Source organism: Globicephala melas, chromosome 1, assembly GCF_963455315.2.
Source record: "Globicephala melas chromosome 1, mGloMel1.2, whole genome shotgun sequence".
In the NCBI taxonomy this organism is placed as follows: domain Eukaryota; kingdom Metazoa; phylum Chordata; class Mammalia; order Artiodactyla; family Delphinidae; genus Globicephala; species Globicephala melas.
Genome location: NC_083314.1, coordinates 171,962,183 through 171,985,504, shown reverse-complemented (window position 1 = coordinate 171,985,504; position 23,322 = coordinate 171,962,183). Strand labels below are relative to the sequence as shown.

The 23,322-nt window shown below is 37.7% G+C and overlaps 1 protein-coding gene across 16 annotated transcripts in view; it reads right to left on the bottom strand.

The window, feature by feature from the left end:
- EIF4G3 (eukaryotic translation initiation factor 4 gamma 3) overlaps positions 1-23,322 on the bottom strand; it is a 366,964-nt gene that overhangs the window by 52,321 nt on the left and 291,321 nt on the right. For all 16 annotated transcript variants that reach the window (XM_060310039.1, XM_060310035.2, XM_060310045.2 and 13 more), the window contains 2 exons: positions 16,446-16,643; positions 601-747 (listed from right to left, as the gene is read on the bottom strand). In XM_060310039.1, coding sequence (XP_060166022.1) covers positions 601-747; positions 16,446-16,643 — 345 coding nt within the window. The remainder of the gene's footprint in view (positions 1-600; positions 748-16,445; positions 16,644-23,322) is intronic.

Here is a 23,322-nt window from a genome sequence, read left to right as displayed (position 1 = left end):
GCATAAAAACTCTTGCATACCTTGTTCGATTGGAGAATTTTAATGTTTTTCATGTATCACTGTAAAACCAAGGACAATTTTATAACTTTTTTGTACGTAGCTGTTACATGTAAGGCAACCTGTCTTTAAGTAGGGATAAATTACTCTAAAAGAAATGAATCCTAGATAGTTTTCCCTTCAAGTCAAGCGTCTTGTCATTTAAATAAATTTCTTGTTTAAAAAAAAAATACGCTTGGATTCATGGTCCTCACCCTTTCTAGGGGTCAGGGATACCCTTTGATATTGACAGTAACTACAGACCTACTCAGAAAACAAAATTATACCTGTAAGTGTGCATCCATTTCAGGAGATTTCTGGAATTTAGTGACCTTTCTGAAGTCTAGGTTCTGAATCCCTATCTTAGAAGGTTGAGCTGCCCTTACATGTGGCACTAAACGGAGTAAAGCATTCCTCTAAACACCAATACAGTATATTTCCACGTGAAGAAAAGGCCACAGGCACCTACTGAAGTAGTAGGAAGATATTGTAGCCAGCTTCCTGAAAATTCTATTTGATAATACTTGAAGTGCACAAGCACTGTCTTTCCATGAAAATACTTACAGCGCTGGCAGCCTCGAGTTCTTTCTGCTTCTTCTCAAAGACATCATCATCAGCTTTATCTTTTTCAAACTCCTTCTGGCAACGGTTCAGTAGTAGCTTCCGGAAATTCACTGTGTTACCAGGCTTGTCCGCCATGGGTACTTTCAGCTGCATCCAGATGGGAAAATGCAAAAGCGGCAAAATTACTGAAAGAAATTTAATGATTTTCTCAAAATATCTATTTTCTTTATTGTGCAAAATAACGCTGACCGAACCACAGGTAAGCATTCTTTCTACAAGATATATACAATTTAGCGTAAGGCATTTCATGTTTTAATGGTTAAGACGTTTTAAGTTTTATGCAGAAAAGATACACATTCCTCTCATATAAATGTACTGTATCCTCTCTGACTGGTTGTGCCTCTAGCTGACTGAAATCCTTGTAATATTACTATAGTCATGATTCTGCACTCCTCTAGACCTTTTTAACTCTGAAGGGTTATTACTTTTGTTTTTCCTCCTACTACTGTAGGTACTTTGGTTTAAAGGAACAAATAAAAACGAAATAAAGCAGGGGAGAAGTTCATGGCCACAGGAAAACTGTTGGAGGTGAGGTCCTTATTCTAGAAAAAAGCAGAAGTGCGGGGACACAGTTGAGGATTTTTGAGATATCTATTCCTAAGGGGAATGTCACAACACTGTAATACTAGTATTTACTTTGGCTATCGATATAGTATGTTTATTATTATTTTTTTTTTAATAAATTTATTTATTTATTTTTGGCTGCATTGGGTCTTCGTTGCTGTGTGCAGGCTTTCTCTAGTTGTGGCGAGCGGGGTCTACTCTGCGTTGCTGTGCGCAGGCTTCTCATTGCAGTGGCTTCTCTCATTATGGAGCTCGGGCTCTAGGCACGCGGGCTACAGCAGTTGTGGCTTGCAGGCTCAGCAGTTGTGGCTCGAGGGCTCTAGGGCGCAGGCTCAATAGTTGTGGCGCATGGGCTTAGTTGCTCTGCGCCATGTGGGATCTTCCCGGACCCGGGCTTGAACCCGTGTGCCCTGCATTGGCAGGCAGATCTTAACCACTACGCCACTAGGGAATTCCCTATTTATTATTTCTTATGTGTCAAAAGAAATTACTAATTCTCTAAAAGTTCAGTCTAATAAATGCCCACCTTAGAAACATTCTTTTGATATACAGAAAGACTCAGGGTGGAGGGGAGGCGCCTCTTGGAGGCAAGATGCTTACAAGATTTCCATTCAAATCCAATGACAATTGCTTTCTAGTAACTGCAGTATCAAGGTTACTTGTAACCAGACACAGAGACATTCTTATTTAGAATATAAAGAAAGTGGACCGGTACAGTGATTGACTAAATATTCTATTTTACAGACAAAATCCCCTGAGTACCATTTTGAACAGTCATTGCCTCACATGGCAAAATGGTTTTTCTAGAATCACAGTGGCTCCCAAAGTTCTGAAATACATGGTCTTCACCCTAGATTTAGTGGGAGAAATTGGTAAAAAATGGGACGTGTTGTATTCATACTCACAAAAGAGTTGTCAACCAGAATGGACTTGGACAACTACTGATCAAGGCTGAATGGCTAGAAACTTGAGGACTGAGGACTACGATACTATAGTACAATATATTTGTGCCAGACCTGATGGCACACTCTCCAACATATTCCCAATGGATATGAAAGACCATTCAACAAGTCCAGTTCTTACCAACCAAGGGTCAAGTGTTTCATTATACTTTCTTTTCAGCAAGAAACATTAACTTAGAAAGAGGGGAAGATGATCAAATACTTTTTAGACAACCATAGAAAAGCATGTCCCTATCTCCAAATTCAGGCCATTCAAATGCAAGTGACTACAAGCCACTTCAAAGTCAGGCCTATTCTATGATCACACAAGAGTAGGTGTTAATCAGCTTTAAAGAAAAGAAATGCTACACAAAAGCAAAGGTTTTCTTCAAAGTAAAAGCCCAAAGTAGACTCTTACTATATACAACCCAGAATATACAACAATGCACTACAAGAAGCATATCTACAAGCGAGGTTATATATAACAGAGCACCAACATGACATAAGGTTCCAGAATAGACTGAAGGTTCTAAAAATCAGCAGTTACATCCAATTTGCTACTGTATAGGAACACAAGTAAACCAGTCAAAAGGTCCTATCCAACCTCCTGGCATATTCGCCACCATTATCTATATTAACACTAAGAACATAATAGACTGATATAATAAAAATCACCTGGGCCATAATGAGATGTTTCCTGCATTATGGATTTACTGTGTAGAAAATGAGAAAAATGTAGATAATATGAAAATTCAAGCCACTGTCTTATGGTGAGAGGAACCAGAATTAAAATGAGTCAGAAAGGTTAAATAAATACAACTTGTGATATGTTGGTTTACAGAAACAAAGAGAAATGGCATAAAGCAAAGGAGAATTTTTCCCTACACAAAATGTATAAAAAGCTTTGCCTTTTACACCTTTTATGTAGGGAAGGCTATGTTGAAAGTGTTGGGTTAAAGATCAAAAGATTTGCTCACTTGATTTTAAACAAAGGCAATTCTTTTAACCCAAGTTCGTTTCATCATCTAAAAACAAGGGAGGCACAATCCCTGTGTCTAACCTAGAGTGCAGCTTTAAGCATCCAGTGAACCAGGTTTGGGGGAAACACTTTATAAGTCACAAAGAATAAAGTTTACCTGGGGTATGGGGAACACTGAAAGTGAAAGAGCACTGGAATCTTGAGTCATAAAATCAGGATTTGGATCCCAGCTCTATACCTAATCAGTATGTAAATGTGAGAAAGTTACCTCATTAAGCCTTAGTCCCTTCATCTGCAGAAGGAGGCATTCCAGTGATTACAGATTGAGGGACATCATAAAGTAGCTGTTGAAACAGGAGCTTTGGAGATAGTCATAACCCCAGATCTGCCATGTGACTTTGGCCAAATGAATTAGCTGCACCAAACTTCTGTTTCTTTCTAATATGGGGATAACATCTATCTCTTAGGACTGTTTGAAGGATTAAATGAGATAGTCTAAGTAAAACAAATAATAGTTTCTAGCACATAAGTAAGAGTACAATAAACTAATATAGCTACATTTAAACTTGCAGCTGTATTTGACATGTTTGTAAGTAAAAATTAAGAGAAATCTATATTCTAATAACATAAATATCAAAGAAAGTATTTAAGTTAGCTCACAAAGCAATTAGAGAGAGAACCACAAAAGGCAAGAGAACTGAGTATCTGCTATCCCAAAATGATGGTCATGGGACACTTCACATGTATAGGACATAAAGAACATGTGATTGTGCATAAGCTTTTTAGATATATTCACATGGAAGTATTAAAATCAAACAATCAGCAGAATGGACACAAATCTGCAAGAACATTTGTCTCCAAATGAATGAATGTCTAGCTACACAACTCCCTTAAGACTTGTTTTGGAACTTGATCTTAAGGTCCTCTGGGGATGGTTAACAAGGCTGTGGAAATATGGAAATAGGCCAGGGAGGATATATCCTCTGAGAATTGTGATGCATGGTAACTTTTTTCTTCTTAAGAGATGATAAGTTAAACAGGATTATGACATTATTAAGTCAGCATGTGTTGTCAGCTGGACATTGGTCAGGAGACTCAGTAAAATTGGTTAGTTAGAACAGAACATGAGGAGTGGGTGTCTAGTCTGGTAGGGCTGCTATAACAACATATTGGGTCGGCCAAAAAGTTTGTTCCAGTTTTTCTGTAACATCTTAAGGAAAAAAACCCAAGTGAAAATTTTTGACCAACCCAATACCATAGACTGGTGGCTTAAACAACAGACATTTACTTCTCACAGTTCTGGAGGCTGGAAGTCCAAGATCAAGGTGCCAGCAGATTTGGTTCTTGGGGAAGGACCCTCTTCCTGGTTTACAGACATCTGCCTTCTCCTCTATCCTCATGTGTCCAAAATGAGGTTCTAGTGCCTCTTCGTCTTCTTATAAAGGCACAAGTTCCATCATGGGGCCCCACCCTCATGACCTCATCTAAAGCTAATTACCTCCCAAAGGCCCTGCCTCCTAACACCATCACACTGAGGGTTAGGGCTTCAACATATGAATTTAGAGGGAGACAAACATCCAGTCTGCAACAGGAGACAAGGTAGATGCTTGAAGATGTGATTGTGGATAATAGCAAAAATGAAAGGCGACATGCAAAAGTGAGAAAAAGATCTCTCTAAACAACTGTAGTTTTCTTGTTCTTTTTTTTAAAACTTTTTTTTTTAATTTATTTTTTGGCTGCCTTGAGTCTTCGTTGCTGCGTGCAGGCTTTCTCTAGTTGTGGTGAGCGGGGGCTACTCTTCGTTGTGGTGCGCAGGCTTCACATTGTGGTGGCTTCTCTTGTTGCAGAGCAGGGCTTCAGGAGTTGTGGCACACGGGCTCAGTAGTTGTGGCTCATGGGCTTGGCTGCTCTGCGGCATGTGGGATCTTCCCGGACCAGGGATCAAACCTGTGTCCCCTGCATTGGCAGGAAGATTCTTAAACACTGCGCCACCAGGGAAATCCCAACAAGTATAATTTTCATCTAACAGTAGTCCGTGATCAAAACTAAGATACATAAGTGTTTCAAATGGGTTGTTTGGGAGATGATTTCTCAGGAAGTGAGGGAGTCAAGGGGGAATATTTTATAGTAAGACTGCTTGGTAAGCTAGATTCGCTGGAGAGCACCTACATTTTCATTTTCACACAACAGTAAACTAACCATGTGACATTACATTACACTGTAAACTAACAGTGTCCATCTCATATTGTGATGAGACCTGTCTACATACCGGTCAGCCAGCAATCTTGGATATGAATGCTGTCAGCATCAGGTAGTCATTTTCTTCAAGCAATAGGATTTGTACTGCTAATATATTTGTTAGTGTTGAGGGTAGATACTCCTTATCCTTAAAAGGATGAAACTCCCTGAGAATCATCAAGGACTATCAGCTGTGTGTTAATTATAATAGTCAAATAGGAAACTAGAAAAGAGAAGGACAAGTACTGGCCTTGCTTAGCATGCTCAGGATTTTGAATGCTGTCCCAGAACATAAAGATGCTAGTGGTAACTCATGGCCCAGTAGTTATTTTGCTTGAAGCATGTTCTGGTCTGAGGTAAAGTATTTGGAATGACTACTATAATATAAACAAGTGGGACCCCCAAACTAACTCTAAAATGCAAAGTGAACAGCAATAAATCAACTGTCTGACTATAACTCATAGGTCTATGGTGACATACTATCATTTATCAGTGGTTATATACTGACCTTAGTAAATTTCCACCTAAAAATGAACTTAACATAATCTGTATGTATTATGAACACATCTATCAAAATGCAGCTCTGTTAGATACATGTGAAGAGGTATACAGTGCTCAGGCATACCCACAGGATTGAAAAGGGAGTGGCTTATGAAACGGTAAGTCAATTCTCATCAATCTTTTTCTTCAAAACAATCTTTTCTTCAAAGAAACTGCCTGCTGATGCAGGGGACATGGGTTTGAGCCCTGGTCTGGGAAGATCCCACATGCCACGGACCAACTAAGCCTGTGCGCCACAACTACTGAGCCTGCGCTCTAGAGCCTGCGGGCCACAAATACTGAGCCCGCCTGCCACAACTACTGAAGCCTGCGTGCCTAGAGCCCGTGCTCCGCAACAAGAGGAGCCACCGCAATGAGAAGCCCGCACACTGCAAGGAAGAGTAGCCCCTGCTTGCCGCAACTAGAGAAAGCCTGCACGCAGCAATGAAGACCCAATGCAGCCAAAGTTAAAAAAACATTTAATAAATAAATAAATAAAAAAAACAAACATTTTTCATCTCTCCTCAGGCAAGTTGCACATCCTTCCTCCTCCAGTTGACTCCAGCCACTTGGTTGCCTAAGGCCAACTTTTCATGTCTGTAATTCCAGGCTTTATTTCTGAAGAGATTTAATTGTGTCTCCCTTGTTCTCTTATTATCTCTTCCTATAATCAGTCCTATCCTTCCTTTCACATCTTGCTTTAAAGCACTTAAAAAGTGGCAACGTTAAAAGTCCTGGATATGGTATAACAGGACACACACAGAATGCTCAAAAATATACCCTTTAGTGCCACTCTCTATAGCTGAGGTATGCATGCCTGCCACAGCAGAGATAAAAAGTAACAAAAGTACGGTCTTAAGTTATACAAAGTTGTTAGTTACTCTTTCATTCATGCATCTACCCACTCACTCAAGACATATGTCTGAGGGTCTATTATGTGCCAGGAACCACTCTAGGCACTAGGAATTTAGCAGTGGAAAAACCCAGAAAAAGTCCCTGCCCTTAGGGACTTACGTTCTAATGGAGTTCTGAGATGGGGGTTTTCTTTAAATTTTGATTAAAACAAAAGCATCTCAATTAAAGTGACTAATAACCCAACTTAAACTTTTATTTAAGCACAGATTTAGACACAGGATAGCAATTTCTCTTGTCTACTCTTCTTCACTGGCCGCTGGATTCAGATGTCCTCCTCCTCCTAAGAGGAGTACTGAGTTCTACTTAAATGCCCCGCAGTTTGTGAAGGAGGTCTTGCAGGTCTCTTCAGTCATTCCTAGTTGAACTAGGAGAAGCAGCAGCATACTCCAGAGGCACAGGTTACGATCTCTTATGATGCCCTTAAGCCTTACGTGCCAGAGGTTGCACTCAGCAGAGCATGGTAGAGGCAGGCAGCTGCGTATATGTCTAAACAAGTGTGTCTGTGTACATAATAAATACGGCATATGCAGAGTAACTGGGTAAAGCCAAAACTATTATATCAATTTCCTCTGTAAATCTACAGAATTCCTTTCCTAAAAGCCTACCCTTTAATATGTCATGGAAAACTGACACACAATATAATTGTATTCTCAAGCCCTCCCCTAGATAATCACTGCAAAGTAACAAAGGAGGTTTTAAATGGAGGTGTGTGATCCAGGTGAACGAGAAAGAGGCAGAAAAAAGGTTTAAAAACTACTCTGAGGGACTTCCCTGGCGGTCCAGTGGTTAGGACTCCGCATTTTCACTGCCGACGGTGGCCGTTCAGTCCCTGGTCAGGGAACTAAATCCCACAAGCTGCGCAGAGCGGCCGAAACAAAACAAAACAAAACAACAACCCAGCTCTGAACAATGAAAACAAGTATTCTCTTAAATCTTAAAATCTCAACCATCTAGACCAGGTTTCTCAATCTCGACACTATTAACATTTTGGGTTGGACAATTCTTTGTTGTAGGGGGGCTGCCTTGTGCACTGTAGGATGTTTAATAGCATCCTGGGCCTTTACCCACTAATATGCCAGTAGCCATAACCAAAAATGTCTCCATACATTGCCCAAGGTCAGAACAAAACCACCCTTGAGAGTTGAAAACCACTGATATAGGCCATTGTTTGAGCTAGGGTTCTATCATTTAACATTCGAAACCTCTATATGTATAAAATTCCTACTTAGGCAATTTTCTAACTTTCATAAAATAGGGATAATAAAATGGTTGTGAGGATTAAATGAGTTAGATGTAACAATTTTAGCACACATCTCAAAAAAATATTGCTATGATTCCCACTACTCCTTACTCTCCCTACTACTACTTAGGACCATAATTATGATTATGTGGGCAACTATAATTAGATTCCATTACTTCAAATGACCAACAGGGATAATCCATGAAAGTGACATAGGTCTATACATTTCTTACAACTATGAATCAGGCCAAAGACCTTGCAATTTGACCTGTGGGTGTGTCTTAGTAAAATATATTGATAATGACAAAGAATTTACTTAAATAACTTAATGAATATAATGGATAGAAAAAGAACACCTCCCCTGGGTAATACGTTAATTTTTTAATTCACTGTCTTCAATTTCTCTCATTCTATTGGGAGGTACTGTTTATCAAACTAATAATTATGTTTAAAAAAAAAAACACAGGGGCTTCCCTGGTGGCACAGTGGTTGAGAGTCTGCCTGCCGATGCAGGGAACACGGGTTCGTGCCCCGGTCCGGGAAGATCCCACATGCCGCGGAGCAGCTGGGCCCGTGAGCCATGGCCGCTGAGCCTGCGTGTCCAGATCCTGCGCTCCGCAATGGGAGAGGTCACAACAGTGAGAGGCCCGCATACCGCAAAAAAAAAAAACAAAACAAAAAAAACAAACCGAACTGTCTGTGGTCAAGAAGGTTTGGAAAACTTTGCAGAGAGTAGATCCTTCTTGTTTGATTTCACAGGAAACATCAGCACAGGAAACAGAAACTTAAAGGAAAAAAATCTGTTTAAGCTGGCATTAGTGAAACATATACTACCATTTCAACTTTGGACACCACTGGCCCATAGACATGCCATCTGAAAATAATCAGCTTAACTCCATTTCTTCCCTGAAAATAAAAGAGCACACATTCATGTATTCATCACTAAACTTCGCTAAAACTTAATATTTTGTCATATTTATTTTATTTATTTATTTATAAATATTTATTTATTTGGTTGCAATGGGTCTTAGTTGGGGCAGGCAGGCTCCTTACCTATGGCTCCTTAGTTGAGGCATGGATGTGGGATCTAGTTCCCTGACCAGGGATCAAACCCAGGGCCCCTGCATTGGGAGTGCGGAGTCTTAACCACTGCGCCCCCATGGAAGTCCTGCCATATTTACTTTAGATCTTTTATTTTTAAGAAACTAAACATTAACGTTCAAGGGCCCAGAGTACTTTTTTATTTTTCACTCTATTGCTTGTTCTTTTTTTTCCCCTAAGGTTTAGCTTAATGAACACTGAAAGCCTCCCAGAGCCTCACTTAAATTCTCCTTTCAAAGCACTACCACCTTTCAGCCTCCACAGTTAATCCCATTACCCTATACTTTTATAATAAACACTTTCTTGCTTTTCTTTGTTTTACCATCTAGATATGCATCCCCAAACACCATGAAACCACTGTTTCATTTTTGAACTTTAAATAAACAAATCACATAGTATATATTCTTTTGGGTCTGGCTTCTTCTGCTAAAGCTTTTTCTTATTAGATCCATGTGTACATAGTTATAGTTTGGGTTGACTGTCCTAGTATGAACATGCAACAATTTATCCATTTTGCTGTTGATGGGCAGTTTCAAGTTTTGATCCGTTATGAATAATGACACATTTTTGTATATGTTTCTTGGCACATAAGAAATGTATGTTTATCAGCTGGGTATATATTGATACTTAAGAATGAAAATGCTGGTTATAGCAGGAAAAATAACTTCAGCTTTTGTAGATAATGCTCACCTCTTTTCCACAGTGGCTGTTACAATTTATGTTCCCACTGGCAGTGTTTGAGAGTTCTGGTTGCTTCACATATTTGCAAACATCTGGTAAATTTAGCAATCTGGTGTTACTACATGGTTTTTTATGTAGTTGATTAATTTTCTCACATTTATTGGTCATTTGGATAACCTCTTTGGTGAAGTGTTTGTGTAAGTCTCTTGTCTATTTAAAAAACTGAGTTATTTTCTTATTGATTTCTATCAGTTTTTTAAGAAAAACTTTGATATAAGTCCTTAATTGGATTTTTGTGTTGCAATTATCTTCTCCTAACATGTGGCTTGCATTTTCACTTAATAGTGTGACATCTTTTGATGAAAAATGCTAATCTTAATGTAGTCTGATTTACCAATCTTTTCATTTGTATATGGTGACTTTGGTGTCCTAAGAAACTTGCAAATTATTGTTCTCTTTACTATCTTTTTCTTCTTGTAATTAGCTTTACTATGACTAGTTGTAAAAGCTTTCCTTTATTTTCACCCTTAAAAAAAAAAATCATGCTTGGGGTTTGTAGGAAATCATTGGATTTTACCATCTTTTACCCTCCCTGTAATCTTCCTTTCTTGGGGGTCTCTGTGCTTCAATCTGGATTCTATAGACTTATCTTCTAGTTCATAATTCTTTTCTTCATCTGTGTCTCATACGCTGTTAAATCTATCCATTGAGTTCTTAATTTTATTATAATATTCAGTTTTGGACTTTCTATTTGGTCCTTTTTATACTTTCTCATTCTCTATTGAAATTTTCAATCTATCTTTATCACCTTGAACATAAGCATATTCATTTATCGTCTGTGCCTGATAAAGCCAGTATCTGGGTCCCCATGTAGGGCATTTGCTTGTTGTTGGTTCTCATTCATACTGTCTTTTTTCCTTGTGTGTCTAATTATTTTTAATTGGGTGCTGGACAATTTATTTGAAAAACTGTTTATATAAATAATTTGAAGACTAGTATGATAGTCTCTAAAAAGAATTTTTGATTGCTTATTGCAGGTACCTAGGGGGCACTAACACTGAAATCACCATAATCCAAATTCAAGGATTGAAATGATTTGATGTTGAACTACAGTTCCTGTGAGAGTGGGTGAATTTCTTTCTTTCATTCTTTCCTTTTTATATTTTTTTGGCCACGTTGGGTCTTTGTTGCTGCGTGAGGGCTTTCCCTAGTTGCGGCGAGTGGGAGCTACTCTACATTGCAGTGCGTGGGCTTCTGATTGTGGTGGCTTCTCTTGTTGTGGACCATAGGCTCTAGGCACACGGGCTTCAGTAGTTGTGGTTCATGGGCTCATTAGTTGTGGCGCCCAGGCTCTAGAGCACAGGCTCAGTAGTTGTGGTGCACAGGTTTAGTTGCTCCGTGGCATGTGGGATCCTCCTAGACCAGGGATCAAACTCGTGTGCCCTGCATTTGCAGGCAGATTCTTAACCACTGCACCACCAGGGAAGTCCCGAGAGTGGGTGAATTTCTGATTCACCCTTGTTCCAAACATTCAGTCCTTTGGGATCCCAACCAAAAGTATAGGAGGATTTACTAGAGCCTCTTCTGCTACTCCTTTTGGTGGGCCTTCATCCAACTTTTGTGCCCGTAACCCAATGAAAGTCTATGAAAAAGAAGTTGTTCAAGGCTTTTTTTTTTTTTTGGCGGTACGCGGGCCTCTCACTGTTGTGGCCTCTCCCGTCGCGGAGCACAGGCTCCAGACGTGCAGGCTCAGCGGCCATGGCTCACGGGCCCAGCCGCTCCGCGGCATGTGGGATCCTCCCGGACCGGGGCACAAACCCGCGTCCCCTGCATCGACAGGCGGACGCTCAACCACTGTGCCACCATGGAAGTCCCTGTTCAAGACTTTTAATTGCCTCTTCTAGGGGTAAGCTTTACCAAATGTCTCACTTTTCTTCTGATTTCTACCTTTTCTAGGATCTTAGAAATTCTTTACTGTCTTTTAGCTCTCTGATACACTGAAGATTTTTTAAAATATTGTGACCAGCTTTTCTAATTGTTATCCATGGAAAGGTGCTCTGAATCACCTAACCAGCCAATACCAGAAGCCACAACAGTTTATCTTAATCCTACCTCCTTCTTTCTCTTACCTTGAATTTGGTGTTTATTTCCAATTTGTATAATTGTATTATATATATTTAATAAATAATAATTTTATTTTGCATATTAAAAACTTTATTAGATGGTGTCATACTATTAATTCGGTAATAACGTTTTTCAGGTTGATCTATGCTGATACACTTAGCATTACATCATTAATTTTTTTTTAATTTATTTATTTTCGGCTGCATTGGGTCCTCGTGGCTGCGCAGGCTTTCTCTAGTTGCGGCGAGCAGGGGCTACTCTTCATTGCGGTGCGCGGACTTCTCATTGAGGTGGCTTCTCTTGTTGCGGAGCCTGGGCTCTAGGAGTGTGGGCTTCAGTAGTTGTGGCTCGAGGGCTCTAGGGTGCAGGTTCAGTAGTTGTGGCACATGGGCTTAGTTGCTCTGTGGCATGTGGGATCTTCCCGGACCAGGGATCAAACTCGTGTCCCCTGCGTTGGCAGGTGGATTCTTAACCAGTGCGCCACCAGGGAAGCCCCTACATCATTAATTTTCATTTTTCCTTTTTTGGCTGCTCCATGTGGCTTGCAGGATCTTAGTTCCCTAAGCAGGAACTGAACCTGGGCTACAGCAATGAAAGTGCCAAGTCCTAACCACTGGACCGCCAGGAAATTCCTACATCATTAATTTTAACTACTGTGTGTATGTATTACTATTCAAATCCACTGACCAAATAAATTGTGGTATATTCTTATTGTCTTCTTTAGGCTTTTTACAGTTGTTTCCTATTGTTCACTATTAAAATCAAAACATAAATAAACATTCTAATATATGATTCCTAGTGCACAACTGGGAATTTCTCTGGGGTATATACCAAGAAGTGAAATTACTGGGGTATAGTATATGAACATCTTCACTGTTGTTGTCCAATTACTCTCCAAAGTGATTATATTCTCTTTCTCGACACTTCAAAATGGTTTCTTTTTTCTCACTCTCATGGATGTGACTTGCATAGAACCGTATTTTATCTTGTCATTTCCCTAATAATGAATAACACTGAGTATCTTTTCTTAAGTTTATGAGCCAATGGATTTTCATTTCTATGAATTGTCCATTTTTTATTTGGGCTGCTTTTTTTTCTTACTGATTTCCTTTTTTTCCCTCCTCAATTCTGGATTCTAATATTTTGGTAGCTATATGTATTCCAAATAGATTCTCCCAGGCTGTGGCTTTATCTTTTTTATTTACAGCATCATTTGCTGCACCAAGGGTTATAAATTTTAACAAACTTGCTATTTTTCTCCTTTATAGATTATTCATTTTGATTCTTGCTGAAGAAATTTTTCCCCACTCAAAATTCATAAAGATAGCCTCCTTATTTTTCTCCTAAAAGATTAGCTTTTCATTATTCTTATGGTTGTTTGACTTTTGTATTTGGTTTGTATTAGAAATCTATGACTATTCCCACCGCCACCCTTAAGTAAAATAAATCACCCTTAAATAAAATAAAATAAATCTCAAACGTAAGTTAGCTATGGTGTTAGAAGTTAGGACAGTGGTCACCTTTAAGGAAGAAAGAAAGGTATAATTACACTTACTGACCAGGGTGGTAGGTGTGTTCACTTTGCTGATATACAATGAGCTATAAACTAATGATTTGTACATTTTCCTGTGTACATGTTGTAGTGGTGTGCTAAAGCTGGTTCACCCTAGTTCATGAGGGCCAATTGTTAAACAGGAATTTGTGAGTCAAGTGTCAAACTGTTGGCAGCTTAAAATTAACCGTTAAGAGAGTACTTACATCATTAATTTAACAAAAACTACAAATGAGCAATTTTCCTTTTCCCAAACTGCATGTATTTCTGTTATACTGCAATAAAAAAAGTTTAAAAACATATATATCCTTTGGTATATGATATAACTTTGGGGGAACTTATGCTAAAGAAGTAAAAGCTCCAGCATGTAAGAATAAATACACTTAGCTGTTTATTGCAGTGCTGCTTCCGGTTACAGAAAAACCTCCAAAACAAAAAACTAGAAACAACATGGGGTGGGGGCGGAGGGCAGGGGCAGAAGAGAGGAAAATGAATGGAAAAATTTTATGTGTGTGTGTGTGTGTGTGTGTGTGTGTGTGTAATGCGAAATATGCAACTACTAAAAAGGTATGAGTAAAATCTATCTGTAATGACCTAGCGGGATGCCCAAAACATACTAAGTGGAAAAAAAAGCAAAATGCAAAACCATGATATAATTCAATTAAAGAGAAAATTTTAAATATCCTCTTTATACATATGTATACATTTTTATATGATTTTATGAATATAAAGAAAATTGTGGAAGGGTACAACCAAATCGTTCACGTTGATCGCCTTGGATAGAAAGGAAGCTTAACTGGCTGGGGCTACAGGTGAGGAGTATTACCTTTCTCTGTGTTTATCCCTATTTTGTTTGACTTATTCCAATAGGTGGTTGTTTTGTAATCTAAAAAAATCCAATAGTTAAAAAAATCTAATTATAAGAGGGTATATCATAACAGAAGTCCCATAAATGGTTGGCTTATCTGTGAATTCTTCCCATTCCAAAATAACTTGTATTATGCCCAGGCCTTTTCAAGGGTTATTTTCAGCAAGAGTATTCTCCTTTTAAAAAAAATTAACAACCCTTCATTGCTTGTAGCATTAAATTCAAAAATTGGTGAAGAGCACAAAAGTATGAACCAGAAGATCTGGGATCTAGTCCTAGTTCTAATTTCTGACTACATGATGTCATGGCTGTCACAATGAAAATGAGAGGCAGGAGCTGAAGAATCAGTTTGCTTTCAGATAACTGTGTATGTTAGAAGGCAATATGGCAAGTGATGGAGTTAAATAATCCTAGATTTGAGCTCTAGCACTGCCACTTACTAGGTATGTGACCTTGGGCAAGTTATTTACCCTTTTTTAAGCCTCAGTTTCTTATTCAATAAAGTGGGGCTAATAACACTGACCTTTCAGGGTTATAAAAACTGTTAAAATGACAAATGTAAACCACCTACCCATAGTGCAACCTAGTAGGCGCCAAATAGATGGTTTCTGCTATTATAATCATCCTCATTCTATATCTAGCACTTTAAGATCTTCACAATCTTTTCCACCACCAATTTACTTTTGAATCATTTAGGGCTTACGACACGCCAAATACTGAGCTAGGACGTTCACATATGCAATCTCATTTATTTTAATTAATTTTATCAATATAATAACCTTAAATTGTATGAATTAATCTTATTTTATGGATTAAAAAATGAGGCTTAAAGAAGTTATGTAACTATTCTGAGGTTATAAAGTCAGCAGATGGCAGAGCTGGAATTCAAATTTAAATTTTAAACTTAAAATTTTAAGCCTAGAACTATGATACTCCAAAGTCAGTGGCTGGAATCATTATGCCATGCTTGTTGCCTTAGACTTGAGCCTGCATGGAATACGTTCTTCCTTCTCTATACTTGTACCCACCCCCCACCCGCTTCCGTCCAGGCTGAACTCAAACTCTATTTGCTTCAGAAAAGTTTGTCACTCTCCCACGAATATAGTGATTTCTTTTTCCTTCAATTTGATTTTTCAGGCTAAACCACCCATTCAGACATCAACACACTGTAGTATCACAAAATACCTTATAAGTGATTTTTTTCGTGCTAATGTTGTTTTTTCCAATATGGATTTTTAGTACCTTAAAGACAGAAAATGTACCTTTTCCAAGTCCCAACAGACTTACCTACCTTTGACACAGGTACTCAAAAATACCGGTATAAAATGATGGAATTTTGAATTTTCATAGTGAGGCACAATGATAATAAGTTGTGATACTTAAGAAAAAACTCAAATGTTAAAGGACACACATTTCTGATACAAGTACCTTGGTAACAGTAACAGGCAGAGAAAACACAGATGGTACATGGCAGTTTTATGACTGCAGAATAGAGGACAGTGAACACTAATCAGAAGCTCTTTGGTCTCCCATTCTTTCTTGCCCTAGATTTGACAGGCTGTGGACAATGTAAAGAGAAAGAAATCTAATAGTTTCTAAGATAGTATCATCAGTTTGAAACCTTTATGACCACAACTACCCTATCACTTTTACCAAGGCTAGACTTAGAATCAACATGTTTTTCAATTTTGAATCTAAATGTAAATGTAAGCATTTGCTTTATTTCTGTAAGATGACACCCCAGGAAAAACTGGTTGCCCATGACAAAAATTTCACAGTAGAAATTTAAACCTTACTTGATCTTCCTCACATTGCATGGGACCATATCATGCCTATTTCAGTCTCATCTCCATATTCCCTCCAGACGTGAGTAGATATTTTTAAAAAGCAAGATTATTTTTATACAATGAGGATATTATATAAAGTACTAAAAATATATTCTCCCCTTTACTCTGCCCCATTAACACTCTGGGAAGAATGTGTAGTGAGGGGAGAATATACCTCTTGGAGATTTCTGGTTTTACTCCTTCCTTTCTTCTTACCGTTACTAGACATCGACACATGTTTGCGTAAGCCACAGAGAAACTGGGTTCGTCAATAGCCTTCTCAAAGACCAGGTCAATGACTCCTTTCAGCCGCTCCTCTGTGTCAACAGTAAGTCCTGACACTTGCTTCATCAGTTGATTGAACATCTGTGGTGTCAATTTATTTAAGATACTTCGAACTTTTCTAAAAAGTTCCTAGAAGGACCACAAAAAAGAAAAGAATATTATATTAACTGTGACAATATGATGCTTTCTATAAGGATTAATATTTTGTTTATAATTTATAAGTGTGATTTCCTAAATTATTAACAAAGATTATGAACTAGTCATAGAAATAATTAAATCCATCTATTTTAACATGCAGTAAAAATTTACACCACCTCTTTTTCACTACAGATGAGAATTCAAGGAACTAGGTATGTTTTCCACTTCACTGGTGGGACTATAATTTGGTACATTTCCAAGGGCAATTTGGCAATGCGTACTGAAACTCTTAAAACTGTGAAGTGCCTTTTAAACCAGCAATTATACTTTCAGAAATTTATTCATATTTAAGGATAGGTTAAAAAAAGGTTTTAGCCATCATAACTTCCATCAATAACCCTTTACAGCAAATAACTTAAACGTCTTAAAATAGGAATTTGTCTACATTATGGTATAATACAAATCATGGTATAAAATAGTAGGCAGGAGTCTTTTAAAATGTTATAGAAACCCTCATCAAATCAGAAATAGAAGTGAACTTCCTTAACTAGAAAAAGGCTATGGACAACCCTACTTAATGGTGAAAGAATGAATGCTTTCCCCTTAAGATTGGGAACAAGGCAAAAATGTCTGTTCCCACCATTCCTATTCAAAATCTTACTGGAGGTCCTATTCAGTGGAATAATGCAAAGAAAAAGAACTACAGCCCATACAGATCGTAAAGGAAGAGATAAAACTCCCTATTCACAAATGATATGATTGTCTCCACAGAAAATCATAAGGCATCTATAAAAAGAGACACTAGAATTAATAAGTGAGTCTAGTAAGTTTGTAGAACACAAGTCAATACATAAAACTCAATTTTATTTTTATGTATTAGCAACAAACAACTAGAAATTACATTTTTTAAAAGTACAATCTATAACAGAACCAAAACCACGAAATACTTAGATAAGAATTATCAAAATATTCATAGGAGTTGTGCGATGAAACGTACAAGTCACTGATGAAAGAAATCAAGGAGAACCAAAATAAACAGAGATCTATATCATGTTCATGTATTGTAAGACTCATTATTGTTAAGTTGCCAGTTTTCTCCGAAGAGACCTACAGATTTAACACAACCGAAATAAAAATCCCAGTAGGGTTTTTTTTGGGGGGGGGGGCAGGGGAGTAGAAATCAAGAAGCTGATTCTACAATTTAAATGGAAAAACAAAAAACTAGAGTAGCTTAACAATTTTGAAAAATAACAAAATGTGGAAGACTCCTACAACCTAATTTCAACATTTACTATATACACGAAGCTACTACGCATAGACAGTGTGATACTGGCCAGAGGACAGACACAACAGATCACTGGAACAGAATGAAAAGCCTAGAAACAGATTCACACATATGTGATGAATTGATTTTCAACAAAGGTACAAAGGAAATTCAACGGAGAAAGGATAGTCTTTTCAACAAATGGTGCTGGAACAACTGAATATCCATAAGCCAAAAAAAAAAAAAAAAAAAAAACAGAATCTTGATTCACACCTTGCATATAACACAAAAATTAACTAAAACTGGATCACAGACCAAAATGTGAAACCCAAAACTAAAAACTTCTAGAACAGAACACAGGACAAAGCTTTCTATTCTTGTATGCAAAGATTTTTTTAGGTAAGATAGCAAAAGCACAATGTATGAATGAAAACACTGATAAATTGAGCATCATCGAAGTTAAAAACTTCTACTTGGCAAAAGACACTACTAAGAGAATGAAAAGACAAACCACAGACTGGGAGAAAATTTTTGCAAAATACACATTTGATAAAGGCTTTATATCCAGAGTAAAAAAAAAAAATTCTCAAAACTCAATGATAAGACAGCACCAACCAATGAAACAGGCCAAAAGATATAAACAAAATTTTACCAAAGAAGATACACAAATGGCAAAGAAGCACATGAAAAGATGTGCTTATTCAACATATTTGTCATTTGAGAAATGCAAATTAAAACTACAATGAGATATTATCACACATCCATTAGAATGGTTAAAATTTACAGAGCAGAAAATAGTAAGTGCTGGTGAAGACTGAATTACTGAAACTCTCATGCCTTGCCAGTAACATCCTGGAAAAGAGTTTGGTATTTTCTAATAAACTTAAACCTATGTTTAGCATACAACTCACTGATCCCATAGCTAGGAATCTACTCCAAAGAAACAAAAACATATGTTCACACAAATCCTATATGTGAATGTTCATAGCAATTTTATCCATCACTGCTAAAACCTGGAAACTGTTTACCCTGTGAATGGATCCAGTAATAAAAAAGAATAACCTAATAATACACCTAATATTATGAGTGAATATCAAATGTATATGCTGAGTAAAAGAAGCTTTATTCAGAATGATTCCATTTAAACTTTTTTTTTTTTTTTTGCAGTACGTGGGCCTCTCACTGTTGTGGCCTCTCCCGTTGCGGAGCACAGGCTCTGGACATGCAGCTCAGCGGCCAGGGCTCACGGGTCCAGCCGCTCCGTGGCATGTGGGATCTTCCCGGACCAGGGCACGAACCCGTGTCCCCTGCATCGGCAGGCGGACTCTCAACCATTGCGCCACCAGAATGATTCCATTTAAATGACATTCTGGAAAAGGCAACATTATAGGGACAAACACATGACTGACTGCCAGAGGTGGGCATGGGCGGGAGAGGATGAATACAAAGCAGTACATGAAAATTTCAGGGGGCTGATGGAAATGTTCTGTATCTTGATTGTGGTGGTAGTTATATAACTCTGTGTGTGTGTCAACAATTATAAAACTATACACAAAAAAGTAAATTTTACTAAATGTAAATGACACCTCAGTAAAAATATGAAGTTGTAAAAATCTATGAAATTATGATATAATAACCTGAAAAGGCCTATAAAATGTTTTGTTTGATCCCTATATAATTTATATCTGAATACAAGTATTTTTAGAATATGTACTCCTATGTCAACAGTCTTCTCTAGGCAGAAGATAGTAAATACATTAAAAAAAATTATACTATCAACTTTTTAAGCAATGAGTCAGTATCACCTTTATAAAGAAAAAAAATTTTTTCAAGTTTATTAGAGATGGAGGAGTCATTGCACTTCTCTAAACTGCCTGTATCAACTGAGACAGTATCATTTAGGTCTAAAACTTTAATCTGTGCTTTACATAAAAACAAAATAAAATAAAAACAAAACCCAGCCTTCAGATCTTCAAATATATCAGAAGATAATTTAAGCTTATAAAAACAGGATAATAAAAAGGTCGTTTATTGAAGTAACGTACAGCAAGTGACTACAGTTCATAATACTCTGTTGCGGGACTTCCTTGGTGACAAAGTGCCTAAGAATCCACCTGCCAATGCAGGGGACATGGGGTCGATCCCTGGTCCGGGAAGATCCCACATGCCACGAAGCAACTACGCCTGTGCGCCACAACTACTGAGCCCACGTGCCACAACTACTGAAGCCTGCAGCCTAGAGCCCATGCTCTGCAACAAGAGAAGCCACCGCAGTGAGAAGCCTGTGCACCGCAATGAAGAGCAGCCACTGTATGCTGCAACCAGAGAAAGCTCTCACACAGCAGTGAAGACCCATCACAGCCAAAAATAAATAAATAAATAACTTTATTAAAAAAAATATATACTGTGTTGCAAATATCCTATGATATGGCTTATATGTGGAATCTAAAAAAAAAAGGGTACAAATGAACTTATTTACAAAACAGAAATAGAGTCACAGATGTAGAAAACAAATTTATGGTTATCGGGGGGAAGGGGAGGGAGGGATAAATTGGGAGATTGGGATTAACATATACACAGTATTATATATAAAACAGATAACTAATAAGGAACTACTGTACAGCACAGGGAACTCTACTTAATACTTTGTAATGACCTATATGGAAAAAGAATCTAAAAAAGAGTGGATATACATATACATATAACCGATTCACTTTGCTGTACACCTGAAACTAACACAACATTGTAAATCACCTATACTCCAATAAAAATTAAAAAAACAAGAAAAAAACAATACTGTGTTGCATATTTGAAAAGTTCTTATCACAAGAAAAAAATTTTGTAATTCTGCATGTTAATTAGACTAATTGTGGTGATCATTTTGCAATATTTATACAAATACTGAATCATTATGTTGTACACCTGAAACTAATGTAATGTTCTATGTCAATTTATACCTCAATTTAAAAAAAGGAGGGCTTCCCTGGTGGCGCAGTGGTTGAGAGTCCGCCTGCCAATGCAGGGGACACGGGTTTGTGCCCCGGTCTGGGAAGATCCCACATGCGGCGGAGCGGCTGGGCCCGTGAGCCATGGCCGCTGAGGCTGCGCGTCCAGAGCCTGTGCTCCGCAACGGGAGAGGCCACAACAGTGAGAGGCCCGCATACCGCTAAAAAAAAAAAAAAAAAAAAAAAAAAAAAGAAGGAGGAAATCTCCAGCATCAAAAAACAACAAAAAATTGACTGAATATCATTTATTCATTATAACTGAATATCTATCTGATGCTCCCAAAATTCTGTATTAAGTACAAATGAAGCATAAGGCACAGTAATCAAAACCATTAAAATTTAGCTGCAAAGACAAGAAAGTTACAAGAGAAATGATAGAGCAAAGCACGAAATTGATTAGAAGCCAGAGAAGTGAGTCATTTAGGTACAAGAGAGGTCAGAGGCAATGGGTTAGTCAGGAAATACCTTTAGAAGGAAATGAGAATAGGGCCAGATTATGAAGGGCAGAAAAAGCTGGCTAAATGAAAAAAAGGGGGAGAAGACATTTTAGGAGGGGGAAAATATTTTAGGAAGGAATTGTTATTGAGGCTCTTCTATTTCAGGAATAGAAAACAACAAGGAAACATCAGAGGACTAGGGACTTCCCTGGTGGTGCAGTGATTAAGACTCTGTGCTCCTAATGCAGGGGCCCCAGGTTCGATCCCTGGTCAGGGAACTAGATTCCACATGCATGTTGCAACTAAGAGTTTGCATGCCACAACTAAGGAGCCTGACTGCCACAACTAAGACCCAGCGCAACCAAATAAATAATAAGTAAATAAATATTAAAAAAACCAAAACAGATCAGAGGACTAGTGTGCACTAGTTGGGAGAGAAAATGATAGGACTTAAATGATAGATTAAAAGCTAGAGTGAAGAGATAAAAATCAGCCTCTCAGGTAGATGAGTCAGGCAGCAGCAGTGGGAATACTGTATCAAGAGAAGAAAGATGAAGCAGGGAACCCCAGCAGTGGAACCACAACAGCAGTGTATGTATGTGGAAGTAGTCTAGACACGTCATTAGCAATGATTTTCTAGAAATGTTTCAAGGAAAAGATTAAATCTTACGATACAGGAAAAATAAGGTCATTGGTGGTCATTCATAATGTTGTTATATATACAGTGGTAGGAACAAAAGTCAGGGTGAATGAGTTTTCTGGAAGTGGAGGCAACAATAAAACTGTTGTTTTGACAAAAGGGAAGAAATAGAATAACAGGTAGCAGGAGCAACAGGTCAACATGGGGTATACCTGTGCAGAGGAGAAGAATAAAAACACAAAAAAGAGAGGGAATGAAGCAAAGATGTTCTGTATGAAGAAGAAAAAGTGTCAAGAAAAAGGAGGTTGCACTGGCCCTGAAAAAGAAGTCTATTAATCCTGCACTGTATTTGCTTTATCTATTCACTAAAGAAAACTTAGCTAATTAATGACATCTCGAAGTCAGTATAATTATTCTTCTGTTTCTGAAATTAATAATGGAGAGAACTTGGTCAGAATAGCCATCACTAAAAAGTCTACAAATAACAAATGCTAGAGAAGGTGTGGAGAAAAGGGAACCCTCCTACACTGTTGTGGGAATGTAAACTGGTGCAGTCACTATGGAAAACAGTATGGATGTTCCTTAAAAAACTAAAAATAGAATAGCCTTATGATCCAGCAATTCCACTCCTGGGCATATATCCAGATAAAACTATAATTGGAAAAGATACATGCACCCCCAATGTTCATAGCAGCATTATTTACAATAGCCAAGATATGGAAACAACCTAAATGTCCATCGACAGATGAATGGATAAAGAAGATGTGTGAGAGATATATATATATATATATAATGGAATACTACTCAGCCATAAAAAAGAATGAAATAATGCCATTTGCAGCAACATGGATGGACCTAGAGATTATCATACTAAGTGAAGTAAGTCAGAAAGACAAATACCATATGATATCACTTATATGATGTAAAATCTAAAATATGACACAAATGCACTTATCTACAAAACAGGAACAGACTCACAGACATAGAAAACAAATTTATGGTTACAAAAGAGGAAAGGGGGTGGGGGAGGGATAAATGAGAGTTTGGAATTAGCAGACACACACTACTACATATAAAATAGATAAACCACAAGGTCCTACTGTATAGCACAGGTAACTATATTCAATATCCTATAATAAACCATAATGGAAAAGAATATGAAAAAGAATACATGTATGATATACAAACACACACACACACACATATATATTTGAGTCATTCTGCTATATACTAGAAACCAACACAACATTGTAAATCAACTATACTTCAATAAAGAATTAAAAAAAAAATCATGGGGAGAATTCTGTTACAGAGTAAAGAGGCA